Raw genomic sequence first — 26887 nt, 5'->3', positions numbered from 1 at the left:
TTCTGATTGTCAAGTGCTCGAAAGCCGTGGTGGCATTTGTCAGCTGTGCTCAAGAGTATAAAGCAGATGAATTTAACTTCTGAAGAGAGAACATGAGTGTGAGAGTGAAACTCAGACACATTTATGGAAGTACAGGTCCAGCTCAAATCTAAATCAAAGGCAAAGCTCTGACAGAAACAACCGAGGCAGGATGCATCACAGGAGTGATACTACAGTAATTCTATCACATCTCCCTCCCCTTTATTTCACTAATAGCTTTTTTTCCTATGCCCTGTCTCCACAGGTATAAATAGTAGTTTGAGAAGTACTGTGCTTTTAATAGAAAATGTAGAAGAAGTTGTGGTAGAACATAATTTAATAACGAATATTTTTATTACTGGTGCGTAACAGCTTGGTATTTTTCCTCACTTCACTGGCCAGGAAAAAACACTCTAAAGGTAGTGCCTTTATCAAGATACTTATTTAGGCTGAAAAGTTCCTCTTTTTTCCCAATATCTGCACCAGAAGAATAAATCAAAGTAAGAGTTAAGATGACAAGAGAGTTGTCACATGTAAGGTTAGCAGAAGTGTTTTCTTTGCTGGAGAAACTTTTAAAACAAATCTGAAAAAAGTATGATGCAGGTACTAATCCCTCACTGCAGGGAGTCGTGGGTATGATGACTTCATAAGCTTGTTGTGTCTTTATTTCAAGAATGTTGTCTTTAGGCCAGTTAGATAAATTGGTTAGTGATTGTCACATAGCATTTAGGGAGGGGTTCTTAGTTAAAAGTAGATCTACTGAGCGATGAAAACATCTTGCCCTGAAGCTAAGCATGTCATATTTGAAGTCTGAGTGCAGCCTGGAAAAACAATCCCAGTGAAAACTCTTCAGAGCAGAAATGCGCTGTAATTTTGTATGGCAATTGGATTCCATAGCAGCTGGGGCAATATGAGCCCTGGGAGTTTGCTGGAGAGATTCATGGAAATGGAGATGAAGGTTCAGGGACTTTGCATATCTGAGCATTTGGAATGAAAGGCAAAATGCAGAATGCAAACCCAAATTGTTGCTCAGAATAAAATCATCAAAACAGAGAAATAATATGGTTCTTCCTTCTCATGTCCACTGCAGACCTCCTGGCAGTGCCACCAGACCTCACTTCTGCTGCAGCCATGTACAGGGGTCCTGTGTACGCCCTGCACGATGTCTCTGATAAAATCCCAATGACCAACTCTCCAATCTTGGACCCACTCCCCAACTTGAAGATCAAGGTTTATAACACCTCCGGTGCAGTCACTCCCCAGGATGACCTCTCTGACTTCTCCTCCAAGCTGTCCCCACAGATTACACAGTCTCTGCTGGAGAGTGAGACCCTGAACATGAAGAACCAGAGCCTTGCTCGGCAAACTGACCCATCATGCACCGCATTTGGGACCTTCAACTCCTTAGGAGGCCACCTAGTAATTCCCAATTCAGGTAAGCCATGCTGGCTTAAAGGTGCAGTTGTTTTGTGGGTTTAAATGGTGTTAGCTTGCTTTTATGTGGGGAAAGAAAGTCTATATGTGGGACTCTGCCTTTTCTTTGATCAAAACAGATAGGGTTTCCCCCCCTTCATTTGCATCTACCAAACTACTTCAAAATATTTTCCACCCAAAGTCCTGACCACCTTTTAAATACTGCAGGCTTGAGGAAGACTTGGGCCCCTCACTATAAGAGCACAAGTCTTAGGAGTAGCAGCTGAAGGGTCTGGGGTTAGGTAGCCTGGAAAAAAGGAGGCTGAGAGGACCTTATCACTTTCTAAAACTACCTGAAAGGAGGCTGCAACAAGGTGGGGGTTGGTCTCTTCTCCCAAGTCATACTTAGGGATGTGATCCAGTGGTGAACAGGATGGTATTAGGTTAATGACTGGACTCAAGGATCTTAGAGGTCTCTTCCAACCTGAATGATTCTGTGATTCTAAACAGAATATTGCAGGGCTCTTAGCCACTTTCTGAGACATGCAAGGCTTCAGAGCTCCCCTGTGTGAAGTGCAATTTAGCATCACCTTTTCCTCTCATGTGGTTCTAGAAAAGGGACTGCAATACAGTAAGCCTCTATTTTGTCACTGCACATAAAAGAGGACAAATTAATTTAAAAACAAATTGGTTGCTCCACTTCCAATTCATTGCAGACTATGTGCAGTTGTAGTAGGACAGCAGAATACTATTTTTGGGAGGCTTTTTACCTGTATTTATTGTTGACTTCCTTTACAACTAGGAAAGAGAGGGACTGAGCATTGAGGGCCTGTTGATGTAATGCAGCGTGCTACTCAATCTTTCTCATACAGCACAAAGTCAGGCTTCCAGGCCCCTTCAGGCCACCCTGGCACCAGCAGGAAATTGTAGAGCATCCAAGGAGCTCTTGGGCAGCCTTGAAAGAGCTCAGGTCTTTCAGACAGATTTTTTTTATCAGAGCAGTGCTGCTGCTTGGTTCTTACATGAAGTTTTGATGTTCTTTCTAAGGAAGTTCAGCACCTAGATGGTTCCTATGGGTTTGGCATGGTGCTGAAGAGCAGCATTAATATCTAAAGTGAAATTGAATCAAATATGTAAAGCATTTGATGTGGGACATATGGGACCACTGCAGAGTGGTCAGGGACACACTTGCCCAATTTCACTCTGAATTCAGGTAGGACCACAGTACATGTGAAGCTGCAGCTCACAGCTTGGCCATTTTACAGCAAGTGCCCTCACCAAGCAGATAGTGCCTACCCTTGTCCCGTGCACCTTTGCTGGATCATTTCTTATTTGTGGATGTTATGGATAAAGCAAAATGCCTAGGTGGCCCAGGACCTGGGTGGTTTGGTCCTTCCAGGATGGAGTCCCACACTGCCCATGAAGCAGCCAAAAGTGGTGGGAGCCATAATCCTGCTCTTCTAACGGGAAGTGAAAATATCTATTCAATTTAAGTGAAAGCTGAACTACTTTAATAAATCTGGTGCTGACTGATGAGCAATGTTGAAAATTCATGCTATACAATCTTGGATTTCACATTTTTCTAAGTAGCAGCTGAAGACAGATATTGATACTCAGTTTTCTTATACCACAGTGGTACACATTATCAGCAAAGTCTATTAGTCACAGTTAATTCACGTATATTAATATCAATTTGTAAAGAAAAAAACATTTGAGGCTGTAATCCCTTCAAAATTATTAAAGTAATGATTTTGTAAAATAAAATAATCTGTCTGCTGCTACCTTGTATGCCTCTGTGCTGCTTCTAGATGTATGTCTGTACTCCTCAGGGTATGATCAAAGTCATTCATTTGCAGTACACCTGCCCTATTACAGCTGCAAGCATGCACAGGTTAGGTTGTAACAGGCCTGTAAAGACACAAGTGCCAGAAGGCATTTGTGGGAAATGCTTTCCTAGCTAACCCCTCTCCTTCAAAACTGATGTGGGACTGAGGCCCTGTACACCAGCACACAGGAGGTCTCCAGTGTAACCAAACCTTGTATGCCAGGGCCATGCAAAGTGTCTATAAAGTCCCTCTAGTGTAGACACATCTATATGTAAATAATCTTCCTCTAGGTTTGTTTTCAGCTATGTAGTAGTAACTGTATGCAAATCCTTGCCACTGATTTCCAGCTAATCCACATCTTCAAAGAGAGCTGGCTGAGATGTGTCCAGCAGAGTGAAATAGTCAGTTTGTGGGCCGTGTTTGTTCTGTAGAGACAAGACATCTATTAAATGGAAGTAATGTAAGAGCAGTGGTTTTTAATCAAGTGTGCAGCAAATCATTATTGAAAAGGACACTGAGCATATTTGCCCACGTTTTTTTCAAGGTTGGATACCCCAGTTTTGAGCCACTTTAGAGGACTAGGCACATTCAAAAATAGGAAGCCCAGTTTTTTCTCCCTAGGAACTGAGTGCATTAAAAGACAGGATGCCAGACACAGAAGCCATCTTTCAGGAAACAACTAGTTCTTGTTGCTTCCTGGGACAGTGCTCCACTGCTTTTCTCTCCTGATCTTAATTAAGTAAGAATTGCCATGGGAGAGATGTCTCATTACAGCTGTTGGAAATTTTAGTCAGAGTTGTTTGTTTTTCCATCATTTTACTAGGTAAGCAACAGGGTAACCATCTGTCTGCTCTTTAAATAAAATGAAATGGAAGAAAGTCCTCTTTTCTGCTCCCATATTTCAGTGCAGAGGAATAAGAACAGGCTGCTGGAGACTGGAGACACCAGGGTTACAGTAAATGCTTTTTCTCCCATCTTGCTGAGGTCATTTACAGTCTGCTGGTGAGGTTGGCTGAAAATCTGGCAGTGCAGGCTTCATGTTCTGCCTCTCCTGTCACTCCTCTTCACAGACTCACTCACCTCTTTTTTCTCCATCTTATCTTTTGTGTCTCTTCTGTTCGGCAGGAGTAAGCTTGCTGATCCCAGCAGGAGCTGTTCCACAAGGAAGAGTCTATGAAATGTATCTGACAGTTCACAGGAAGGAGAACATGAGGTAAAAAACTGCCTTTATTTCCTTGTGCATTAATAGAGGGGGGAAGTGTAGTAACTAAGGACCTGTGGTAATAATGCTTATGCAAAGCCTGCTGCATTGAAGCCCTTTGCTGACTTGGAGGTAAATGCAAGCAAAGCCAAGGATAAACTTTGCCACAAAACTAGCTCAGACGTTTGCTTTTCTAACCAAGTGTTGCACTCTGCAGCAAGCCCTCAGGCCGGGGGGATGCTGAATTGTAGAGGAGCAAGGACAATGTGCCAGCGTGAGTTTGTGCAGCAGAGAAGGTGTGAAGTAACCTCTTGATAAAGACCTGTGCTGCAAAGGATAAGGGAGCAGAGGAGAAAGGTGACAAATCAGCTCAGTGGAGGGACAGGTGCCTGAGCAGCTGACTTGGAAAATCTTCTCTCCTTTTAGAGTGAAGGTGAATTTCTTCATGGGCTTGGCTAGTCCATGCAGTGAAGAGGATGGAGTCAAAGCTTTTGGTGTCCTCTACCTCCCTGCTGCTTAGCCCCTGACACTGCACGCCAAGGGCACCCAGAGCCAATGCTGGGGTGACCACCGTTGTTGTCTCCTGTTACCTGAGTGTGTGGCCAGCTCATATTATAGCTCCTAATGTCTACTGGCATGTGATCTGGCAGCCTTGAAATTGAAAAATAATTGTTTACAAAAAGGCCAAGATACCATTTGGAGCCATTTAAAAAACCCTAATGAAGAGAAAGGTGAGATCTTAGTTGCAGAATGGACTCGTGTGTGCAAAGGCAGAATGGCAAATGTGAAGCTAAGGCAGTCATTACACGGTGCTTTGCCTCTTTCTCCTCCTCGTAGCTAGATATGTTTTTTGGCTCAGCCTCTTAATAGCTTTTATTATGTGCTAAGCCACAGCTGTTTATACACTGTGTGATATTGAACACTATTTTTTAGCTTGGTAGTCTTTCACCCATGCTAAAATAATCTGCTTAAAGAAAAATTAAGTAATCCTTCCACCCACCCTTTTGCATACATTATTCATCAGCTGCTCTTTGAAAATGGCTAATTGCAGCTACAGAAAAAATGTCTCTGTTCATAGCTAGTATTGATTATATTCCTGTTACTTTGGGCTGTGTTTTAAAGACGTTTCCAAACAGTATTGAACAAAGACTCTTCCCTTAAGAAGGAAAAAAAAATCAGATGGCATCCCCTGTTATTCAGCTTGCCTCTAAATCTCCCTTTCTAAAATACCTAATTCTTTAAAAAAATTATTTGATTTCTAGAAGGTGCTGTATGTGTAATTATTTTCTTTGCAGCCAGTTATGGAGGGAATCCCTGTTACTTTATTCATGGAGCTGTGGACAACTAATGTCACATACTTGTCTAATTTATTTTCTTCAAGGATCATAAAGCTGTCTCTGCATGCTTTGTGATAGCTGTAACTCAGCAAGTCATGCAGAGGATAGAAGGATAAGTTAACCTGTGTTAGGAAAAGCATGGCTGGAGATGTGCTGCCTGCTAAACTGAGCAGGTATGCCAAAGGACACATGCAGAAGTAAATAGAATGGTGTGAATCCTCACTTACAATGAAGATTTTGGAAGTGATTTCTTTTCCTAGGGGAGGAGAGCAGAGCAGTCTGCCTTGGAGCAGCAGGGCTCATCATATTGTGGTTACAGTCACTTTCTGAGTGCCCAGAGTCCAGCTGCTTATTTGATCTGTGGCTGTTTTTCAGAAAGCACACCAGGCTCTTCATGTTCTTGGAAAGCAGCTTCTCTGGCACATTTAAGATGGAGCTCATTGGGTGTTGCCTAGATCACTCAGAACTGAATACTCTCTATAAAGGGCTTAAACACTGCAGAAGTGGAGCATCTTCCTCTGTTACCTGCCCCCTTTCCCCAGGTGCCAAGGAGCAGAAGGGGGGTGGGTGGCACCCAGCTGCAATGGTCTCCTGCTGCAGGACTGGTTACCAGACACTTCACTTCTGTAGCAGAGCTACAGCTTAGTCAAAGCTTCTTTTTCTGACAGCATGGGACACAGATGTTGCTTCATACAATTGGAGTCATATGGGTACCACAAGTTGCTGTGTGGCGTAATTATTTTTTAAGTCAGCTACTGCAATCTTGCAGCACTCTAGCAGAGAGTCCCCAGCAAGGCTAGCTGCAGACATTTGCTTTTGTGGCCAGGCAATAACTGCAGTGTGTTTAACAAACCCTGTGAGACCCTATATTTTCATGAGCACTGTGCAAATGTGTATGGGTTGAAAAGTCCTGTTATGTGTTGATGTTATTTGGAAGGGGACACACAGGAAATTATAAAATGTGTGTTATAATCAGAAATGAAGGCTGTGTTTTCCTTGATACTACAACTACCAATGAGGCGAGAATGCGGTCTCCATAGTGCCACCCTAATAGAGCCAGAGCAGCAACAGAGAGGGGTCACCACCACAGCTCACATACCTCTGGCAACTTAAGATCTAGCTCACACTTTGTTTGTAGAAATATGACACTACTTCTGAACAGTCCAGCCGAAACAGAAAATATGTTATCTCTCAGACTCCTGCACATTCCCCTTTTCTTTTCCTTCCTTTGTTTTCATAATACATTTCCCCAGTTAGTCTCTGAAAGCTGTAGTACAGAAATTTGGGAGACATCACAACCCAGTAATATCACTCTTTGTGTTGCCTTGCAGATTGGTTAGGAGAGCTTTCTGAGACAGGCTATTTATTCCATGTCATATCCATCAAAGCGTGTGAGAGCAGGAAGGTCACCCTAAAAGCATTCTCCTTCTGCAGTGAGTTGGGGTTCTGATAGCTTGCAGTAAACACCACTTGGAGGCAGTTGTTTTCTCTAAGTGTGTCAGTGTACTCTTGGCACAGTGGGGTTTCTCTTTTACTGGGCTGATACTCCAGGAGAGTGTTATTCCTGCTCCTGTCCTGCAAGCTCACCCTCATTCTTCCTGTCATTTGGGGCAGGATGGATGCCAGGCAACTCCCAGCTTCTGATCCCTGGCTGGTGTGTTGACCTCATGAAAAGATCTAAGGGCTTTATGAAGCAGCTACTGTGAGGAAAAGGATATCTATTTATAGATGGGTGTGTGTTTGCACACATATATGTGTGTGTATATGTTTATACACACACACATATATATATATATGCGTACCTGAAAAAATGACAACCCTATTTCACAGCTATCAGACAGGTTTCTGTCTTGAAGATCAGTCTCTTTTTCAGTGGTGAGCAGATGCTCTCTCCCTTAGTCTGGGGAAGTGTCACCAACTTTGAGATTTGCAAGAAGGAGTCCCTTCCTGAGTAGTGGTTTCATCTGTAAAATCAGCACGTTATGTTGGCCAGTACCTGGCAAGAGCCTGTCCCCATGAGCATCTATGAGAGCCTGGGTCTTACAGATTGAGTAATTTATATAATTAATCTGTAATTTAATCCTAAGGGTTAAATAATAGGAATATAAACCTCCAACGTCCAAGATTTGCTGGACTGCCTCAGGTTAAAAAACAAATCTCGCTGTGGGCTAAATTAGCGGAGCTGTGTTTCCTTAAGAAACATCTGGCAGTGGTCAGTGCTAGATGGGGTCTGGGTCTTGATGGACCACTGGTTTTATCTTTTGTGGCAGTTCCTGTGTTCTCTGTGAACCCCTGCTGAGCTTGCACAGCTTTAGGTGGAGCTACTCTTGCATACTCTAATCAGAGGCAGGAACTGCACAAAACAGATACAGCACTGTGAAGGACACTTCTGCATAATCCATCACACAGGAGGTGTTCCAAATGAGAGTGGATGTCGCTGTGCCCACAAAATTTGACAGCCCTGAAGAACAGAGCAAGCAACACTCCTGAAGGTCTTGATGGAAGACACACATAAATGTGCAAATTTCAAATTAGCTACCTTAAAAGAGAAAAGGTGAGCCTTGCCAGGATTGGTATCAACGGCTTCATAATGTATGCATAGACTTTAATATAAAGTCAAGCATCTGATCAATGAGCATGATCCAAAGAGCAATGTTGACTTTTTCACCAGTAAACCTTAAGCTTAGCAATGTGAAGTAAAAGAAATTGAAGTCTTGCACATTTCATTTCTCCACCTTCCTTCTTTATCTCAGTTGCATAAACAAAATTACTTTGCAACTCCAGAAGACAATTTCATGAAGTGCCACTCACTATAATTGAAAAATTCAACATGAAAAAGATCAGAGCATGAGCAAAAGTAGAAGGCAAACTTTTCACTGTATTTTTCTTCTGAAGATAGACTGTCAAAATAACCAGGGTTTGTCTAGAATATTAAGTTTGAAACTTAAAAAGAACACATACTAAAAAATAAAGCCCCAGCAATGAAAGGAGGAATAAAATATCTTCCCTCTAACTTCTGGCTAAGCTGTGTAGAAGGGTTGCCATCTGTTGCTATGCGATAGCCATTCCTCTCTCCCTGCTCTGTCCCGTGCTTCCTGAGCTGCTGGGATTGCCTGGAGCATGGTGGCAGGGGACACAATGTAGTCCCACTGAGGAGCAGAGATTTATCTGGTTGTGCTCACATCTGCTGTCTGACAGCTACCTTAATGAATATGGTCTGGCATATTACAGGGAGGCGGTTTCCAATGAGTAATCCCATTAAAAACACAAATTTGATTGTGAAGGGACCAGAGATGGTGAAGAAAAGTTTGTGTGCTTTTAAATATAAGTTGACTGTTCTTGATAATCTCTGAGGGATGGAAAGACACCTAAAAATATCTGAAGACCTTTCAGTTACTGTTAGTACCTTTTAATAGAAATGCTAAGCAGTGAGTTGAATTTTAGTCTCAGACCTTTGTAAAACAAAAACATCTCTCTGTTTTTGGAGTAATACAGCTGAGTGCCCTGTCTCCACTAATAAGTTGTCCCGAGACTGCTGGAAGCCTAAAGTGAAGCCCATGTTGATGGGGTTTTTGTAGAGGGTTGGGTTTGGGGTACTTTTTTCATTCTTCTTAGCAGCCTATAAGATAGCCCACAGTTTTGGTGATGTCTGCTCATAGGTCTTTCTGGTTTAGAGGAGCTAACTTCCTTGTTCTATATGGTCCCCTGTGTCTCTGTTTGTGCTGGATCTCCCGCAATCTGTAACACATAAATATCAGTGTTGGCCCCAACACATGCTCCTCTAGGCTGGGATCCTGGCTTTGCTGGTGCTGCATCACCTGTTTCAGGAGCAGGAATAAAATTACCTGTAATGAGTTACTACAGAATAACTTGTCTTCAGGGGAATTTGTTGTTTACTAATTCCATGAATTAGTGTTGGTTTATGCTTTGAGGAAGAACAATTAATATCCCCTGTATAATCTATCTTGTCTACTGCATCTGTTTCTGTTCTCATTAGCTACAGTAAGGCATAATCCTTTTGTTTTAAAATGGAAATCAAAAAGAGTGAGAAGCGAGAAAATATTTGCCAAGAGATTTTTGTTTGTTTTTCCTGTCCCTTGTCATTGGGCACCTCTCTGCTGTCTGTGCCATTGCATTGTTTAGCCTCATTCCTCTGGGTTTCAGGTGTTTATTTCTGAGATCTTGTGGTAGTCCCTAAACACCCTACTACCTGCAGTGATGTTAGAGCTGGAGAGGAAAGGGAGTATCACCGTGATGTGCTCTGACATGCCTTGTCCCATACAACGCCAGAAATCAGATTTGCTTTTTGTCACTGTGTCACGTTACATGTTGACTCCTGCTGTGTTGCAGGAAGCTCACCTGAAATCTTGTTCACTTTTATTGCTTTCTTTGTTACTAAATAACTCTTTGGAACTTGTTTTGCTCCAGCATCAGCTACTGTACAAGTAATAGGGCTTTATTTCCTACTCATATTTTTACCCTCTCTAGAATTTCGTCATTGTTTTCTGGCTCTCGCTGTTACTTGCAGCAATTCCTTATTAATTGTTACCTATAAATTTAATGATTGTGTTTTCCACATCGTGAGTAGAAATCCTGGCCTCACAACAGTCAGAGAGAGGTTTAGCATAGACTTTAACAGAGCTGGGATTTCACCTCAGCAGTGACAGTGACCCACTTTGCATCACTGGAGAACTTCTCTGCAGCTCATTATATCTCAGTTTTTAAAGGTTTATCTGCATGAGGTGTATGTTTGAGAGTCACTAGGACCAGCAGGTGTTCAGTAATTTTGTAGGTGCCAGTCTCTGATGTGTGCCTGGTTGGGAATTTGGGACTGTAAAGTCAAGCAGCCCCACCCTTATGGCCCATTTTTCTGGTCTTCACTAATCAGACTGTCCTGTATCATAAATACCCAGGTCAGGACCATGCATAGCTCATCCACCTGGCAATAAATCATCGAAGTCTGGTGATAAAGACGCTTATGAACATGGGGAGAAAATATTAAGCCTTGATATTTTTAACATGTCCTTTGTATGCTTGTATCCACCTCCCATTTCAGTTTCTCACTGTTCAGTCTGCAACATATCCTGACTTGGAGTTTTGCATAATTTTTTTATACTTGTGCTAATCAGCTATAAAATGTTGCAGCCCAGAATCATGCCCTGCATCAGAGTCCTAAAATCTGACAGTTAAAAAAATTTTGGCACAAAGCAGTGACTGAACTTTACTTGGAGACAACTTCAGACTGTATGATTTATCAGTACCATAGTCTTTTAATGACCTTTTGGGTTTTTTTGACTTCATGCATCAGTGCTTGTCAATTTTAACTCATTTTTCACCTAAAAGGCACCATATTAATTTTTTTTTAAGACAATCATGATATATTCACTCCTACGTTCTTTCTGACTGCTTGTTTTGTAATTCAGTCCAAAAAACTATGATAACTTGTATTTTCTTTCTTTTCTTTTTCATGGGTCAGTACTTTTAGATGAAGTTAGGTTTACTGGATGATTAAGTCTATAGCTGGTCATATCTGTCCATACAAATACTGTAATTTTGAGAGATCTTTCTCATAAGATACTATGTTTCTTGAAATTTCTTTAATTAGACTGTAGGAGAATGTTCAAATATCCACCAATTCCCAAGGCTGATGACCACTAAAAACCACTGACACACTCTGAGTGTTTTTTAGGCTTCTTGTTGCTTCTTATGAAAAAAAAAAAAAAAACCAATGTAAATGAGTCAGAAAAAGAAGCAATGTTCTAGTGAAAAACTGTCAAATTATTTATTCAATCTGGTCTTGAAAAATAGTGATACCTCATCATTTTAATCTGAATCCAGAGATTCCCTGCGGTATGCAAGAGGAGCTGGACTAGGTACTCTATCTGCTAGTGTTTCATTTATTTTGTGTACTGTTTGTTAGGCTAAAATAGCTGGCACAATACGTGATAGCTGTCCAGATTGTTATACTTTACATCTTTTTTGAAAGACATCTATATCACAGCTGTTTGTTTCCAGTCCATGGATTTTCAGAAACCATTGTTAAGTCATTTAGTAAACTCATCAGTTAATTTCCACAGATGCATATCATCTGCATTTACTGATTTGCATAGATTTAAATTTTTCAATGCCAGACCCTTTTTTTTCTCAAATGTTACAAAAACCTCCACAACATTTGTAGCAACAAGGGATGATTTTCGAAAGTGCCTTCATCCCATTTTGCAAAAGGATTTCTCAAAAGTTTGTCTTTCATTTTCTGTGAGATTAATGGGATAGGCAGGGAGAATTAAGGTGGACAAAATTAGATTAGTCCTATGGACGTATATTTGCAATAGCCAAAATAGGTGTGATAAATTTGGTATTAAAATAGCTTCTGTCCTGATTTGGCCTCCTTGAAAATGTTATATCTAAGATTACCTGCTCTGTTCTGCATTGGTGTGGCCTCACCTTGAATATTGTGTGCATTTTTTGCCATTGCAAAATAAGAAATATATAAAACTATTAGAGAACATCCAAAGGAGGGCAATAAAGATGGTGAAGGATCTTGAGGGGCAGCTGTGTGAGGAGTGGCTGAGGTCACTTTGTTCAGCCTGGAGAGCAGGAGACAGAGGGGAGACCTCACTGCAGTTACAATTTGCTCGTAAGGGGAAGAGGAGGGGCAGGCACTGATCTCTTCTCTGTGGTGAGCAGTGATAAGACTGAGGGAATGGCCTGAAGTTGTGTCAGACGAGGTTTAGGTTGGATATCAGGAAGAGGTTTTTCACCCAAAGGGTGTTGAGCACTGGAACAGGCTCCCCAGGGCAGTGGTCACAGCACCAGCCAGTAGAGTTCAGGAAGAGTTTGGACAATGCTCTCAGGCTGTTGGTGTCACTCTTGGGGATAATCCTGTGCAGGGCCAGGAGTTGGACTTGATAATCCTTGTGGGTCCCTTCCAATTTAGGACATTCTATGATTCTGTGATTACAGCTATTTTTTTTTTTCTCTTGGTAAAGGCAAAGACTTGCAGAAAAAAACGACAATGTTGTCTCAAATAATTTCCCTTAGTCTAATGCAGAATACCTGTATTTGTAAATGCAGGGTGGGATTGAACCCTTAGCCAGAGCAGAGCATGTGAGGTCCTGTGGGCAGATCAGGATTTTAAGTGCAGATCACATTGAACGCTTTTAATCTCCCTCTTGCTGGTTTCTGGATCATGAATTTGTCCTCTATTATTTAGGGAGGCAGTTGATGAGGCACATTCAGCTGTATTTGTCATACACCAGATGTCGGGATAGTTACAGTCACTCATGCTTCCTCTTGTTTTAAGCTCCTCAGCGGTTGGTCTGGGATGGTTTGCACTTGCACACGTGCATACACACACACCCACACACTCTATTATTTTCAAAATTCAGTGTATGTTGTGTATCCTAAATATTCATATGATTTTCCAGAACACCCATTCCTAGTGACTGGCAGCAAGCACACTGGATAATATCTGTGGTTTTAGCTGAACAGCTCGGCGTAATCACTAGAAATCTTGCACTTTGCAAGTGTGTTTTACCCTTGCACTATTCCTTACCATCCCTTCACCCTTTCTTCTTCACCAGCAGTGACACCTGTTCCCTGCAGGCATATTTGCAATAGCCACTCTAGTGAATCTGAATGCCTTTTAAGTAAAATGGAGTGTCAGTGGGTTTGGTGATGACTCAGAACTCAAACTGCTCATCTCAGATGTGCTGTGTGCCACTTTCAGTCATGTTTACATGCTTATTAGTTCAGTGTCTTCCTCTCTTCTTCAGTTTTCTCTGTCCTGACAGTAAATAATTCTCACAAGTGATGCCTACAAGAGCCACCATTCATTTTTGTGTGTTACTGAACAACTGCCAAATGCAGCAGTGACCGCATTTTGGCAGTGGGTGAAATGAAGCCTCTGCATACCATTTGCAAGGATCCTTCAGAGTGGAGGATGCTCAGCAAATGTGGCCTATAATTTGCTGACTCCTAAACCTGCATTTTGACACATGAGAGTTATCTGGCACAAAAACAAACCAAAAATGGAAATAAATATGGATTTAGAAAAAATAAAGGAAAAGCCAAACCCACCTATTTTGCTTGCACAATCTTTTTTATTTTAATAGAAGGATTTTTTATTTTCACCACCTAAATGAAACTTTTTGTCTTTTTCAACTCACTTAATGTGTCCATCTTTCTGTCTCCTCATCAGGCCTCCTGTAGAAGACAGCCAAACCCTGCTGACACCAGTGGTGAGCTGTGGCCCACCAGGAGCCCTGCTGACCCGGCCCGTCATTTTAACCATGCACCACTGCGCAGAGCCAAACACAGAGGACTGGCAGATCCAGCTGAAGCACCAGGCTGCCCAGGGACCGTGGGAGGTGAGGCTCCAGAGCTCCAGCCTGTGTGCTGACTGCATGCAGGGCTCTCTGCTGGTCCTTTACTTGCTTTTCTGAACCTGGATGCCTGTATTTTGGGGTTTCCATGTAAGGCACACAGCTGCTACATGAAGGCAGGAGTGCCCTTCCACACTAGATGTCTAGGCTGCCCAGTGCCCATGCAGAGATCAGTCCTTGGGGCACTTTGGCACCTCCTAGTACTAGCAATTTTCCATGGTGGGAGCCTGAGGTAGTTCCTTGCCAGTAGCATAGCAGGAGAATGTCCCAAGGCAGTGTGGCAAAACAATCTTCCCACTGTAACTGGAGCGTGAATTGATGCTTTCAGCAAGGCTGGGCCATCCTGATAGAGCCCTCCTCTCCAGCCCTGTGCTCCTAGGTCCCTGCTGCCACCAGTTTGGTCTCATAATTAATTTGGCCGAGGACACTTTCTCCTACTGGCAAGTTTAATAAGGTCAGGGTGGCTTCTGAAGGCAGTTGGGCTGACAGCAGCGGAAGTGCCATGTCCAGCATTGTCTTCAAAAGCCTCTTGTGTTTGCCCTCCTCCCTGTGGCACCGGCTCTTCCTCCTGCTGGGAGGGAGCGTGCAGGAAACACAGCTCAGTCTCGCCAGCTAATCTGCACCCTACAGCCCAACTCTTGGCACCACATGTGTGTTCCTTATTTGTGTCCATATGTTACTGGCACCTCTTCATCTCACCCCATCCTCCTCCTGCCCTTGACAGAGGTTGCTCTGCCAGCTGTGCACACACCCTGGTGTGAGTGCAGCATCCATGGGGTCCCTGGCCATCACACAGCAACCCTCTTCCTCCTGTCAGTTCTGGAGCAGCTCCTCCAAGCTGAGCCTCACACACACGTGTGCACACACATTCCTGCACACCCCTGCAGCATCACTCGGGGCAGCACCTCCTGCCAGAGCCAGGTGCTGGCATGACCATGGAAGAGGTGCAGCCTGCGCTGCAGCACCTTGCCCTTCAAAAAGATTGTTCCACCACTACAAACACAGCAGGCTTGCCTTTCCTGAGACTAAGGCAGCCAAGCTTAATGCCTAATTCCAGCTGAGCCCACTCTTCTCAGCTGCCAGATGTGTACGTTGTGCTGCAGAGCTGCCGGCAGCAGGGATGAAGTGGGCAAGTTGTGCTGAGCGTCCTGTGGTACTTAGTGGCTTTGCAAGAGGCGGCTGTCACCCGCTGCTGACATTTCATTTCTGCTCCCTCTCAAAGCCACTCAGAGCACCTTGTGTTGCGTGCAGGATATTACATGCAGGGTTGAATGGAGAAATTAGCAGGGGAGCTGTTTTCCTGTATGCCCAGGGTGGGGAGGTCATCTGCATTCAGGCAGTATGCATTTTTTTTCTTCACCCTACCCTCTCATCACGGAGGATTATTCTGAGGAAGCAGCAGGTGATATTTCATGTAGATGTGGTATTTGGCCATCACAGAGATTACTTTCCTTCCTTGAGTTTTTATAACTCTTTATTGTCATGCTTAGGAAGTGAAGGGCAGTTACTTATTCAGCATGCCTGAGACTACTGATGCTAAGTCATGGTCACCAACTGGTTAGTTGTGCAATATCTCTTTCAATAAAATCTTGGTGATATTTTCATGATTTGCCTAACTCTGCCCATGGCTTTAAAAGCAGGAGTGAGGACAGCGGGAGTTTTTGACCCCCAACAGTGTCACCAGCACCCCAGAGAAATCTGCTCTCTGTGCCTACACAGGAGAAAAGCTGAAAGCAGGACTTACAGATCTTGATTAATCTAAGGGGCAAAGAGCAAGGACTTTTTGCATCATCCAAGCTTGAAAAGGGGCATTGCTGCCTAAAAGGAGAGCAGCTCTGAGGGGTCACATGCTGTAACTTGGCTTCTTTCTCTCTTAGGATGTGGTGGTGGTTGGAGAGGAAAACTTCACCACCCCATGCTATATCCAGCTGGACCCAGAGGCCTGCCATATCCTGACAGAAACCCTCAGCACCTATGCCTTGGTGGGACAGTCAATCACCAAGGCAGCAGCCAAACGTCTCAAACTGGCCATCTTTGGACCGCTGTCCTGCTCTTCGCTGGAGTACAGCATCCGGGTCTACTGCCTCGATGACACGCAGGATGCTCTTAAGGTGGTTCTTGATCTCTTGCTTGCTCTCCCTCTCCCTCCCCAGCCGTCACAGGACTGCAGTCATAGCAGTGACTAGACCCTCTGCTTCAAGTATTCATGCTCCCTGGGTTATTCTTCTGATTGGAATAAGAGCTTGACAGCAAGGTTCTGTTTTACAGTTGAACCCCCACACTATGAATTGTCCTTTGCATAAGGATCTCACACTATTTTCCGCCCACCAGTCTTTTTTCCTTTGTTTACCTGTATCATATCCTGAATCCTGAGGTTTTTGCATTATTAAAAGACCATAAGGTACACAGGGCTTCATTCGTTATTCATGTATTTTTAATGCTAAGTGCCAGCTCCCTAGAGATGGAGAAACATATAATTGCTTCTTTGTAAATAGTTGATAATGATAAAAGAAGCTTCTGGCCTGTTAATCACTACCTGCTTTCATACTGCTTTATTACACCGCTTCGTATGCAGCTTTTTGTGTTGGGAATTCGCAACTGGAATAAACCAAAGCTGCTGCTATCCCTGACTGGATAACCTTGCTCTCCCTGCGTAATTCTGGCATGCGCACAAACACTCACTCACTACATACAGATGAGCGGAGAGGTAACAAGACTTGCTATTTCTCTTTATAAACACCTGTATTTATACAGACAGTATCTATAATAGATGCACTCATGAAATATATAGCTCCAACTGCACAACAGAGTATTAAAAGGTGGGTTTTTTCCTTTAGTTGTAATTAGTGCAACTTCACAAATGCCTCTTTGCAGCAAAATTATTTCAAAGCCTGACTAAGCAGTCATCCCGCTGCTGTACAAGCTTTTGTTTACCCAGGTCTGCATGGGAATTATTGGGATTTAAACTCACATGCACTGGCTGGGAGTTGTTTGTGTTTTTCAGGACAATGACTTCCATCACTGAGGGCAGCACACTTGGTTGTTCTCCCTGATACTATCTGATATCAAGTTTTGCCTGCCTAGGCTCTGCTGAGGTGATACTCTTATATGTAAGAAAGGCAACAAAGTATAAGGGTTGAAGCAGGCCCCTGGTGACTTCAGCATGATTTTGTCCTCTGGGAACTAGGCCTCTGTCACTGCATTGGTGTTACCAGCCTTTTAGAAACAATTCTTTTCCCTGGTCTGATTTCCCTTTTGTTTTTCCTATTAAAAAAAAAAACAAAAAAAAAGTGAAAAGGATCTTTCATAGCAATCAGACTTCAAAGGTCCTGGTCATTTTATGCCTGTGCTGCATAATACAATTTTCCATGGGTTTGACAAGGCCTGGGGTAATAATAAGTGAGTCGGAGGGGCCTTCTCCAGCCAGCTAATGCAGTCAGAGCTGAGGAATCTAATTAAATATTACTCAGGAGCTGTTGGTCTGTTTCTAATAGACTGTGGGGAGAGTTGTGTGGTAAAGTTAATCCAATTCAGTGTGACAGCAGAAGGGATCAGGAAAGGCACAGAGCCACATGGGGGGACTATCCTTCACCTGAGAAGCTGCAGTCAAAATTTGGGAGGGCAACAGGTCAGTCCTTGGGATCCTGCTGCAGTTAAACCCCAAAGTGAGATTACAATTCAGTGAGGAAAGGTGAGCAAAGTCAGGAGACCATCATCCCAGTACCTACTGCTTTTTTACGTCAAGTTCATGCATTTTAATTTTCTTTCTCTTTGGCATGTCTACCCCAAGACTGGAGGGGCACCCATGGGGTTCAAGACCCAGCTAGCTGGTGGTTTGCAGGAGGACAAGCGCATGCACTTGCTGGCCACAGACTCTTATGAATGCATGAGTTGCACTTTTTCGGATGTGTAAGGTCTGGGGAAGGAGAAGATTGAGGAGAAAGAAGCGTAGTAAACCAGCTGTAGATGAGTAAAATAGGTGTAGATGGAAGGGCTGACTACGGAGCAGTTTGCATAAGCAGGCATATATGAACTGGTACATGAAACCAGCGTGTACTGAACATCCCTGTGTGACAGTGTTGTGTAGACTCAATCTATGAGTATTTAGAAAGAAGAAAAAAAGGTTGGGGTGTCTGGCACATGCTTTCACAGCAGCTGGTACTGCAGCAGCCCCTGCCATGCTGGGAGGGCATCCTTGGCACTGCCCTATTGCCAAAGGGAAGGCATTCACCGGGCAGTTACCACTGGGTGTGTGGACAAGGCGTGCAGACAGGGCTGGGCCAGCAGATCCTGAGGTTAGAAGTATTTCGGAGAGGAAAGAAAAGTTGTAAGCAGCAGGTGAAGCACCAGCTGCAATGTCTCGGTGTCTTGAGGCTGGCTGCTCTGGGCAAAGCGCAGCAAGGGTAGGGAAGAGCAATATTCCCATATTGAATTGTCTGAGCTTTGGAAGAGCCTTTGTAGGGGATTGTGTGCATTTTTTAATAGACAACCGAATGCATTCTGTTATTATTTACAACTAGGAATGAGTGTGCCATATGCTGAATGTGTTTTAACAGCCACCAAAGGAAGACAAGTAGTTGCAGTATAAAACACAGTGCGGTGTTTATCCAGCAGGCTTTTCTCTCTCATCATGCAGACTAAGCACTCGCAGCTGAGCTGCCGGCACCCACAGTACAGTAGGGAAGTGTAATGATTTGCCATCAATAAGGGCTCAGTTATTGTGGGAGCAGCTTAGTGAGGTTCCTGGTGGCCATGGAGCAGCATGGGCTCGGTGCTGATCACACGTGCACCATTCTCTGCCCTGCAGGGTCCCGAGCCACCTGGATGGGGTGCTCACAAAAATGCTTTTTGGGCAAGGGTGAGGGGAGTTGTGACCTTGAGCACTGGCCTCTTTTTTTAAGGCTAATTTTTGCACTTTAAAGGAGATGTCCAAGGTTAAAAAAAAAGAAAAGAAAAAAAGTAATAATATGATAACTATAAAGAAATCCAGCTGCTTTTCGCTCTTTGTTGATGTATATCTTTGAGATTGAGGTATGTGACCTTTGTGTGGCAGCCTGGTGAGGGCTGAGCAGCCAGACACATGGAAACAACTGCCTCCCACACTGGGGGCATGTGAAGGACTTCAGGCTGTAGCAGGGTGACATCCCCTGAGCTGTCTTGTGCTGCACAGTAACTCTCTTCAAAAAACCACCCAAAAGTGGGCACAATAGGCCTGTGATCTTCTCTCTGTTATTTAATGCTTATTTTTCCTTTTATTGAAGACAGGCACAGCTTGGACTGAACATCGTTGTTTGCTTGTGCCCCTTTAATGAGGGCGCCCCGGCTGCGGCTGTTCTGGTGTCACGGGTGATGGAGTGATGCCTTACACAGCTCCCTCTCCTAGGAAATAACTCCTGCCTCACAGGGTGATCAGAGACAATGGGCAGGGTGACCACAGCCACCTCAGCATGGGGCGAGCAATATGCAGCTCAGGTTTTGGCTCAGGAGGACACAGAGATGCCAGCCAGCAGGATAAGCACTGCTCTAAAAAAATGCTGTATGGCAGGAGCCAGCCAGAGCATTTGAAGGGCTGTGCAAGCCATGGCTCCAAATTAATTCTGAGTTAATTAGCTAAGTGGCATGGGAGAAGCACGGGCTGCTCGGCATCCACCAGTTAGAGCATGTGGAAGGGCTACTGTGGCCCAGGGCAGCTACCAGAAGTGGGATGTTAAAACTAGACACCCAGATCTGGTGGGTGGCATGGTGCAGCAGCATGCTGCAGTTTCCCCCCACAGTAGTGCAACTCCCAGAGCTGGTGCAGCACGGGCAGGAGCAGTTCCTCAGCACCCAGGCTCCTCATGCCTGAGAGCTGGCATCTGCAATTAGCTCACACAGTTCCACCAGTCATCTTCTGGACCTTCCAGGGAGGTAATTGGAACATAATGAAGATCTATGGTAATCAGATAATTACTATCGATTGCTCTTCAGACATCTTGATGAAGTAATTAGGTGGCACTGGAAAGTAGCTGTAACTGGTTCATTGGCATAACCTTAATCTGAAAGGTTTTCTGATTTTGTTTCTTTTCCTCTAATGGCCAATAAAAGAACATAGTTTTAGCTTCTGGATCGGCCAGATGCTTTTGTTATATGCTTACTACCTCCCTGAAAGTGGTCAGGAGTAGGCTAGCTGAAATGGGGGCTCCTTTAGTTGGCCTGGGGCGGTATCCCGGTTTTGTGTGCCCCTGTGTTCCCTGAGCACCCCCACTGTGTGTGATTGTCTTTGGCCACAGGAGACTGGTTAGTTGGTTGACTCTTTTAATTAAATGTGACTGAGATCGGCTGTGTTGGTTTCTAATGGGTCTCATGGAGTTGCTTTTGTACTTGCTTCTTCCATGTGGTCTACAATTAGGTTGTTTGTAGGCAACATTCCACTGTGGTCAATTACAAGCTTATATTTAGCTTCAGAAAATGACCAGACCCTTGGCTTGCTGACTTTTAATCATGTGATCAATGTTTCAGTAACCCTGAACCTGTGTATTTGTTTGCACAAAATGCTCCATCACAGTGTTTTGCACTGTTCCCATGCCATCCTGCTGGACAGTGTCAGTGCAGGTGTCTGTTATCTCCTGTACTGCTCTGTCATGGGGTGCTTTGTCAGGAGGCCACGAGCTGAAAGACCAGTGGTATACACAGGTCCCATGTCAGCAGGACCTACACAAATTAGAGTTTCCAAAAACAAGGTAGTAAAGCTACCATTAGTTGTCCAGTTTGATGAGCAATGGGGAAGATTGATCTATTTCTGTGCTCAAACAGTGACTGCATGCAAAGTCTTTGCATTCCATATAACAGCACAGAACTGAGCTTCTGCTTACAGGACATGTGAGTGAACACTGTGTTGCCCGGGGGAGAGGTGCCTGCATCACTTCTGGGCTGCTTCTGGATGAAGGAGGCGAGAGGGTTATTATCAGATCCACTAATGCAGTTCACACGGACACACAATTCTTCGCAGTGCCTGTGTATTCTCTTAATCTGTGTTACACAAGTTGCAGCATCTACAGCAGACAATAGTGAGGACTCAGAAGAGCAGTGTGCTGTCTTGGTGAAACCTGACCACTTTCTTCTTTTTATTGCAATACTGCAGGAGGTCCTCCAACTTGAGCAGCAGATGGGCGGGCAGCTTTTGGAGGAGCCCAAAGCTTTGCATTTTAAGGGAAGCACCCACAACCTCCGTCTCTCCATTCATGACATTGCCCATTCTCTCTGGAAGAGCAAACTGCTGGCTAAATACCAGGTGAGCATAACAAAACATTCACATTGCATGTTAGCAGTGAGGCTTAAAGAAATACTGTCACACACAGGTGTGTTTAAAAAACACCAGGAGTCACGCTATAGTTCCATGAACATTTTTTTTCCCTGGACCATTTGGAGTCACATTTAGCATGGAGCCTGCAGTCTCTGGTCATACAGCATCCATGTCTTGGCCCCACATCCCTCCCTAACTATGCATTTTTGCTTTCCTCCTGCAGGAGATTCCCTTTTACCACATCTGGAGTGGATGTCAGAGGAACCTGCACTGCACCTTCACACTGGAAAGGTTCAGTCTGAATACCCAGGAGCTGGTGTGCAAGCTCTGTGTGCGGCAGGTCGAAGGAGAAGGACAGATCTTCCAGCTCAACTGTTCTGTCTCAGAGGTAAATGATATTTGTGTACTTTTCTGTCCAACTGCAGGAACGTGGGAAGGCCAAGGAGGTATGACCTTTCCCATTGCTACCTCTTTAGTGCTTTCCAGTTTCCTCCTGACTGCTGGCATGGACCTAAAGAATGGATTAAGTCATTGCTTTGTATCTCCAGTTGCATTTTTCCTTAGTTTCTCTCATCTGGAAGGAAGCATCCCTCCTTCAAGGCAGAGAGGATAGCAGCTTTGATCTCTCTACTAGTGCTGCCTTTCTTTGTCTATATGGAGGAACTCTTTGCCTACCACTCCCTAGCACATCTCATGAAGCTTACATGGTGCTGTTTCCTTGGCAGTCCACAAGACCCATCATGCCTGACAGTTCCCTGGAGAGAGAGTTCCCTGTCAGTGCTGTATGTTCCGTGAGCCACTCCCCTCTGATCCCACATAATAGCTGCTGTGCAATAGGGAATATCAGATGGGCTGGTTGCAGTAAAGTCTTCTCATATTTTGCTACTGCTACAAATCCTGACTATTGTCTTTGGCAATTTTTCTTTTGATGTCTGACATTTTCCAGAAGAGATATTATCATAAGTTTGGGGACATCTTTGCCAGTGCTATGTAGCACCTGGAGAATTTTTGTTCCTTGGGGGAGTCAAGCTCGGGACTGAGATGCAGCAACATATTCAGGTGTGAAGTGGCACTGACTCCAGCAAATGTGCTGGTGCATTTTATCCCTGCTATCCTTGGCAGCTACAAGGAGCAGACTCTTGGGTAGCAATTACTGCTGGCTGGCTTGGGGAAGGGCTGCAAGAGCAGAGACAAAAGTTTCTTGTGCTGTAGGGCTCTGACAGTGAGCACCATTACCCCTAACATCTGCTTGGTTAGTGGGTGTAAAGTTACAGATTCATCTGGGGACTACACAGCATTAAGGACAGATGGTAAAACAAGCATCATAAACAATTATTGTAATAAGTACTGCATTGAGGTAATCACTAATTTAACCTCACAGAGAAGAGAAAGAACTGAAAGTAACTTTAATGAAATGCGAGTATACACTATAATCATCTTCAGCTGGTTGTGTGTAATAGGGCCTGGTAATAGATTCAGAAGGAACAAGACAATATTCTTGTCTTATTCTGTGATCCTATCCATCAAGGATGAATAGAGAGAGTGAATAATACCACTGCGATCAAGGCTGCCTCCTGCAAAATTGCCCCTGGTTTTTGACACCTTGTGATATTCCCAAACTCCAGCAAGGAACAGGAGGACCTTGGGCTGCTAAGAGCTGGAATATAGGGTCAGCTAAGAAAAAAATCCTAAAACTCAGAGATTTGATGATAAGTCTGGGGTAATAACTGCAATTTGGAAACCAATGTATGCCTCTAGAAGCATGATAAAAACATCAGACCAGGCATCAGGAAACCATAGCTGTGGTTTCTCACATTTTCTTCTGAGGTTAGGCTAGTGGTATCTAGCTAGTGGTTAGGCATTGCAGGACTGTGCTGGCATCTTTCTTTGTTGCTGGATCTGCTTCTCTGCCTCTGTCACACTGAGATAAAAATTTAGAAACACAGTTTCCTGCATCCTCCCTTGATGGGCTTTCTTTTTAGTCCCCTGCAAAGGATGTAAAACTTCTGCAGATTAAACTGTCTTATACTGGCTTTATACAGTGTCTACCACTGGGACTTCAAAAATACAAATGCAGTGAGTGCCAAAACACACACATTTGCAAAGCAGGAGGAAAATATTGATAAGGGTCTCCCATGCTTCATTTTTTAAGCCCTCTTTTTATCTTGTGCTCTTGATACTCACCCAGAAGAGCCACAGGGCAATGCCACAGATACCTGGGCCCCTTCTGCAGCAACCTGAAGCCCCTGGGGCTGCAGGCCACCTTGAGGGCCAGGACAGCACCTGTGTCCTTTGGCCCAGAATATAAAGAAAAGGTTCTCTGCCTGCAATGGCACTGTCACCACACTACTGCTGCTTCTGATCTCCCAGTGAAGGTGAGCCTGCATGCAGCACCAGTGTCAAGCATGTCCTTTTCCTGGCTCCTGGGCAGTGCCTGCTGCCCAGCAGCAGTGGGGCAGTGGGGTTGGGGCAGGCAGTCTGTGACGCAGAGCCTTGGCACCCAAGTACAGATGCCACATTCGACGTTAATTGAGGGCATTACAGTGTGGCATAAACCTTCCTTGGTTAGAAATTTCACTGATTGCATAAAATGCCATGTTTTTGAAAAAAAAGAAGGCAAAAAAATCATATTTATACAGTGGAAGAGAATTAATTGGTGTAGATAAAAGAGTGGAGGCAAAAGTTTTAATTCTGTGCATTGCTCGTGGACATTGGCTCCCCCCTTTCCATCTCTGAATACATTTTTGGGGGATAAACCAGGGATTGCACAGGACTGTGAGCATCTCCAGCAAACTCCTTGGGGGGTTTGTGATTGCAACTTAAGCCAGGAGCTGCCTGGCATTAAGACAGTTTCAGGTATTACAGCTCCTTCCCAACAGCCAGTTTGACACTAAGCAACAAAGTCCACAGAGGAGAAAACAAATCGACATTTAATGACAAGTCTTTAGCATGAGTGTTTCTGGCTGCCTGGGGCTGTGATTTGGCAGTGGGGGAGGAGAAGCAGCTCCCCATTTTTACTAGAAAAGAAGACCAAATTGAGAAATAGACTGAGAAGCACAAGGGCAGACCCAGCCACGTTTGCTGCTTTTTCCATCATGGTCCCCGCAGGACCTCGCTGTTCCTAAACAAACCCGGCCACACAAATTGACCAGCTACCATTGTCCTACCAGCTACCAGCTGTAGGCACTAAATCCATCCAGGCCAATGAGAAGGCAAAATCCTTGCCCAGAAGAGCCAACTGCTGTTATTCCCAGTAGTGTTACCAGCAGTGTCAGGGGGACCCCTCCAGCTGGGAGGACCACATCAAAGAGCATCAAAACCACACCTGCAGGGGACAAGCTGACTTTGGATCTGACTTTTCCCTTGAAATGCTTGCTGCCACACTGCCTTTGAACACACTGCCCCCTTTGTCCTGGGGAGAGGGGGCAATGACTGCCACCCACCACCCCCAGCCCTGCCCTGAGCTCTCCATGCTCTCCATCTATTTCCAGAGTCAAAGCTGCATGAGGATGAGGGCTCAGCTTGTGCCTGGGGTGGTATTGACTGTCTGTCTGTGGTCTGCACAGCATCAGAGGCTTCAGAGGGCTTGGGTGCTCCCAGAGGGATGTCAGTGGTGTGAGCCTGGTGCTGGCTTGGTGGGACACTTGGGAATATGCTGGGAAGGGGGTCTTTTCAGCCATGCCAGGAAAGCCCAGTTCTGCTCTAGTAGTAGCAACTTGCTCCAAAATTTGTCTAAGTGTCTGATCTTTTGTTATTTCCAGTAAGTGATTAATTAAGCTGGCCTTTTTGTCCAGCTATAGTAAAATTCACCCTCCAAAACAAGAGGAGGGAAAAACAATCTCTTGTCTACCCGTAGCTGATTATAAATATTTCTCTTTTCCAGTGGACTAGCATGTTTATGTTAGCGTTTACTAGGGTAGCAGAGGGCTGCAAGTAAAAGCCCTGAGGTTCAGAGGATGTAGTTCTACAATTGTCTCTTTACCCATTAACAAAACTGATGGGGTTTTTTCTGCCTTTCCAATCTCAGGAACCTACTGGCATCGATTATCCTCCCATGGACACAGCAGGCACCATCACCACCATCGTAGGGCCCAGTGCTTTCAGCATCCCGCTCCCGATAAGGCAGAAGCTGTGCAGCAGCCTGGATGCTCCCCAGACCAGGGGCCATGACTGGCGGATGCTGGCCCACAAGCTGAAACTGGACAGGTGAGCAGGGTTGCCTGTATGTGATCAGGCAGGGAAGCTCCTAGGAAGGAAGTTATGTGCAAGAACATCCTGGTGAAAGTCCCACTGAAAGCAGTTGTACAGGCTGGTCAGGCTAACTGCACAGGGGATGAGCACCTTGGCAGCACCAGCAGCAGGGATAGGTTGAAATCATATGAATTCAGATAGTTTCCATGCAGCTCAAAAAAACTGAGTTTCCTTTTGGCTCATTGCAGGTACTTAAATTATTTTGCTACAAAATCAAGCCCCACCGGGGTGATCCTGGATCTCTGGGAAGCCCAGAATTTCCCTGATGGCAACCTGAGCATGCTGGCAGCAGTTCTTGAAGAAATGGGAAGACACGAAACGGTTGTTTCTTTGGCAGCAGAAGGAAATTACTAATGCAGCCTTGGCATGACCAGGAAGGACAGACGCAGGGAGTGGTAATGCCCTGTTATTGCAAACAAGAATTGAAATGAAAACCCAGACCAATGAGTTACACAAGAGACATTTCAGAGAAGAAAGCAAGCAAACAAGAAAAACCAGCCCTGACCTTCACACGTGCTCTCCTTGTACATTATCACAGGATCAGAAAGAGATCATGCAAAGTTGTACCTTGGAAATATAAATCAACCTAATGTTCCTCTCGGCTTGGCTGTACACTGCTTGGTACAGGTTTTTACAGTTTCCTAGGAAACGCTTTTTATTGCTATCCAGATATATGGATAAACTTTCTTAACAATCCCAGTTTCTATGGATGTTGTTTACATCAAATTCTGGACAGGGGTAAGGAGGCTGTCCATGGCTCTTTATATTTTTTGTTTAAAGCCATTCTAGACAAGGCTATGGACAGTTGGTTGTGGCTATTTCAGCTTATTGGTTTCTGGTGAATTCAGATTTTGGATACAATTCGCACATTGGTTGTCTCGCAATGATCCTCCTGTCATTGTTCTGTTTCCTAGACCTACCTGTAAAAAAAAAAAACAAAAAACAAACCAAGAAAATCAGGGTGTGCATCTGGAAAGCAGGTACTCTGGCTGATAAGCAGGAACACACAAAAACGTTCCCTTCCTTCCCCAAGACAGTCCCACTGAGCCTGTGTGGAGAATAGCTCTAAGACAGTGGGGATTGAAGGATCTGAGTTAATTTTCAATTCACACCCTTTCCACCCCTTTGCTATATGAGGGGCCAGATATGCAATTCGGAGTGGTTGGAGGGGAGAG

The 26887-nt window shown here is 44.4% G+C and overlaps 1 protein-coding gene across 2 annotated transcripts in view; it reads left to right on the top strand.

The window, feature by feature from the left end:
* The window catches only part of UNC5C (unc-5 netrin receptor C), a gene marked incomplete at both ends in the record, with an annotated part of 247333 nt that extends 221267 nt beyond the window's left edge, over nt 1-26066 (top strand). For both annotated transcript variants that reach the window (XM_082282545.1, XM_082282544.1), the window contains 8 exons: nt 1109-1453; nt 4383-4470; nt 13996-14164; nt 16057-16290; nt 21300-21449; nt 21685-21849; nt 25489-25667; nt 25901-26066. In XM_082282545.1, coding sequence (XP_082138671.1) covers nt 1109-1453; nt 4383-4470; nt 13996-14164; nt 16057-16290; nt 21300-21449; nt 21685-21849; nt 25489-25667; nt 25901-26066 — 1496 coding nt within the window. The remainder of the gene's footprint in view (nt 1-1108; nt 1454-4382; nt 4471-13995; nt 14165-16056; nt 16291-21299; nt 21450-21684; nt 21850-25488; nt 25668-25900) is intronic.
* Nucleotides 26067-26887: the final 821 nt, after the last annotated feature.

Source organism: Coloeus monedula (assembly GCF_965178545.1).
Source record: "Coloeus monedula genome assembly, chromosome: 5".
NCBI lineage: Eukaryota > Metazoa > Chordata > Aves > Passeriformes > Corvidae > Coloeus > Coloeus monedula.
The sequence above is the reverse complement of the archived record's forward strand: the minus strand, read 5'-3'. Positions and strand labels throughout refer to the sequence as shown.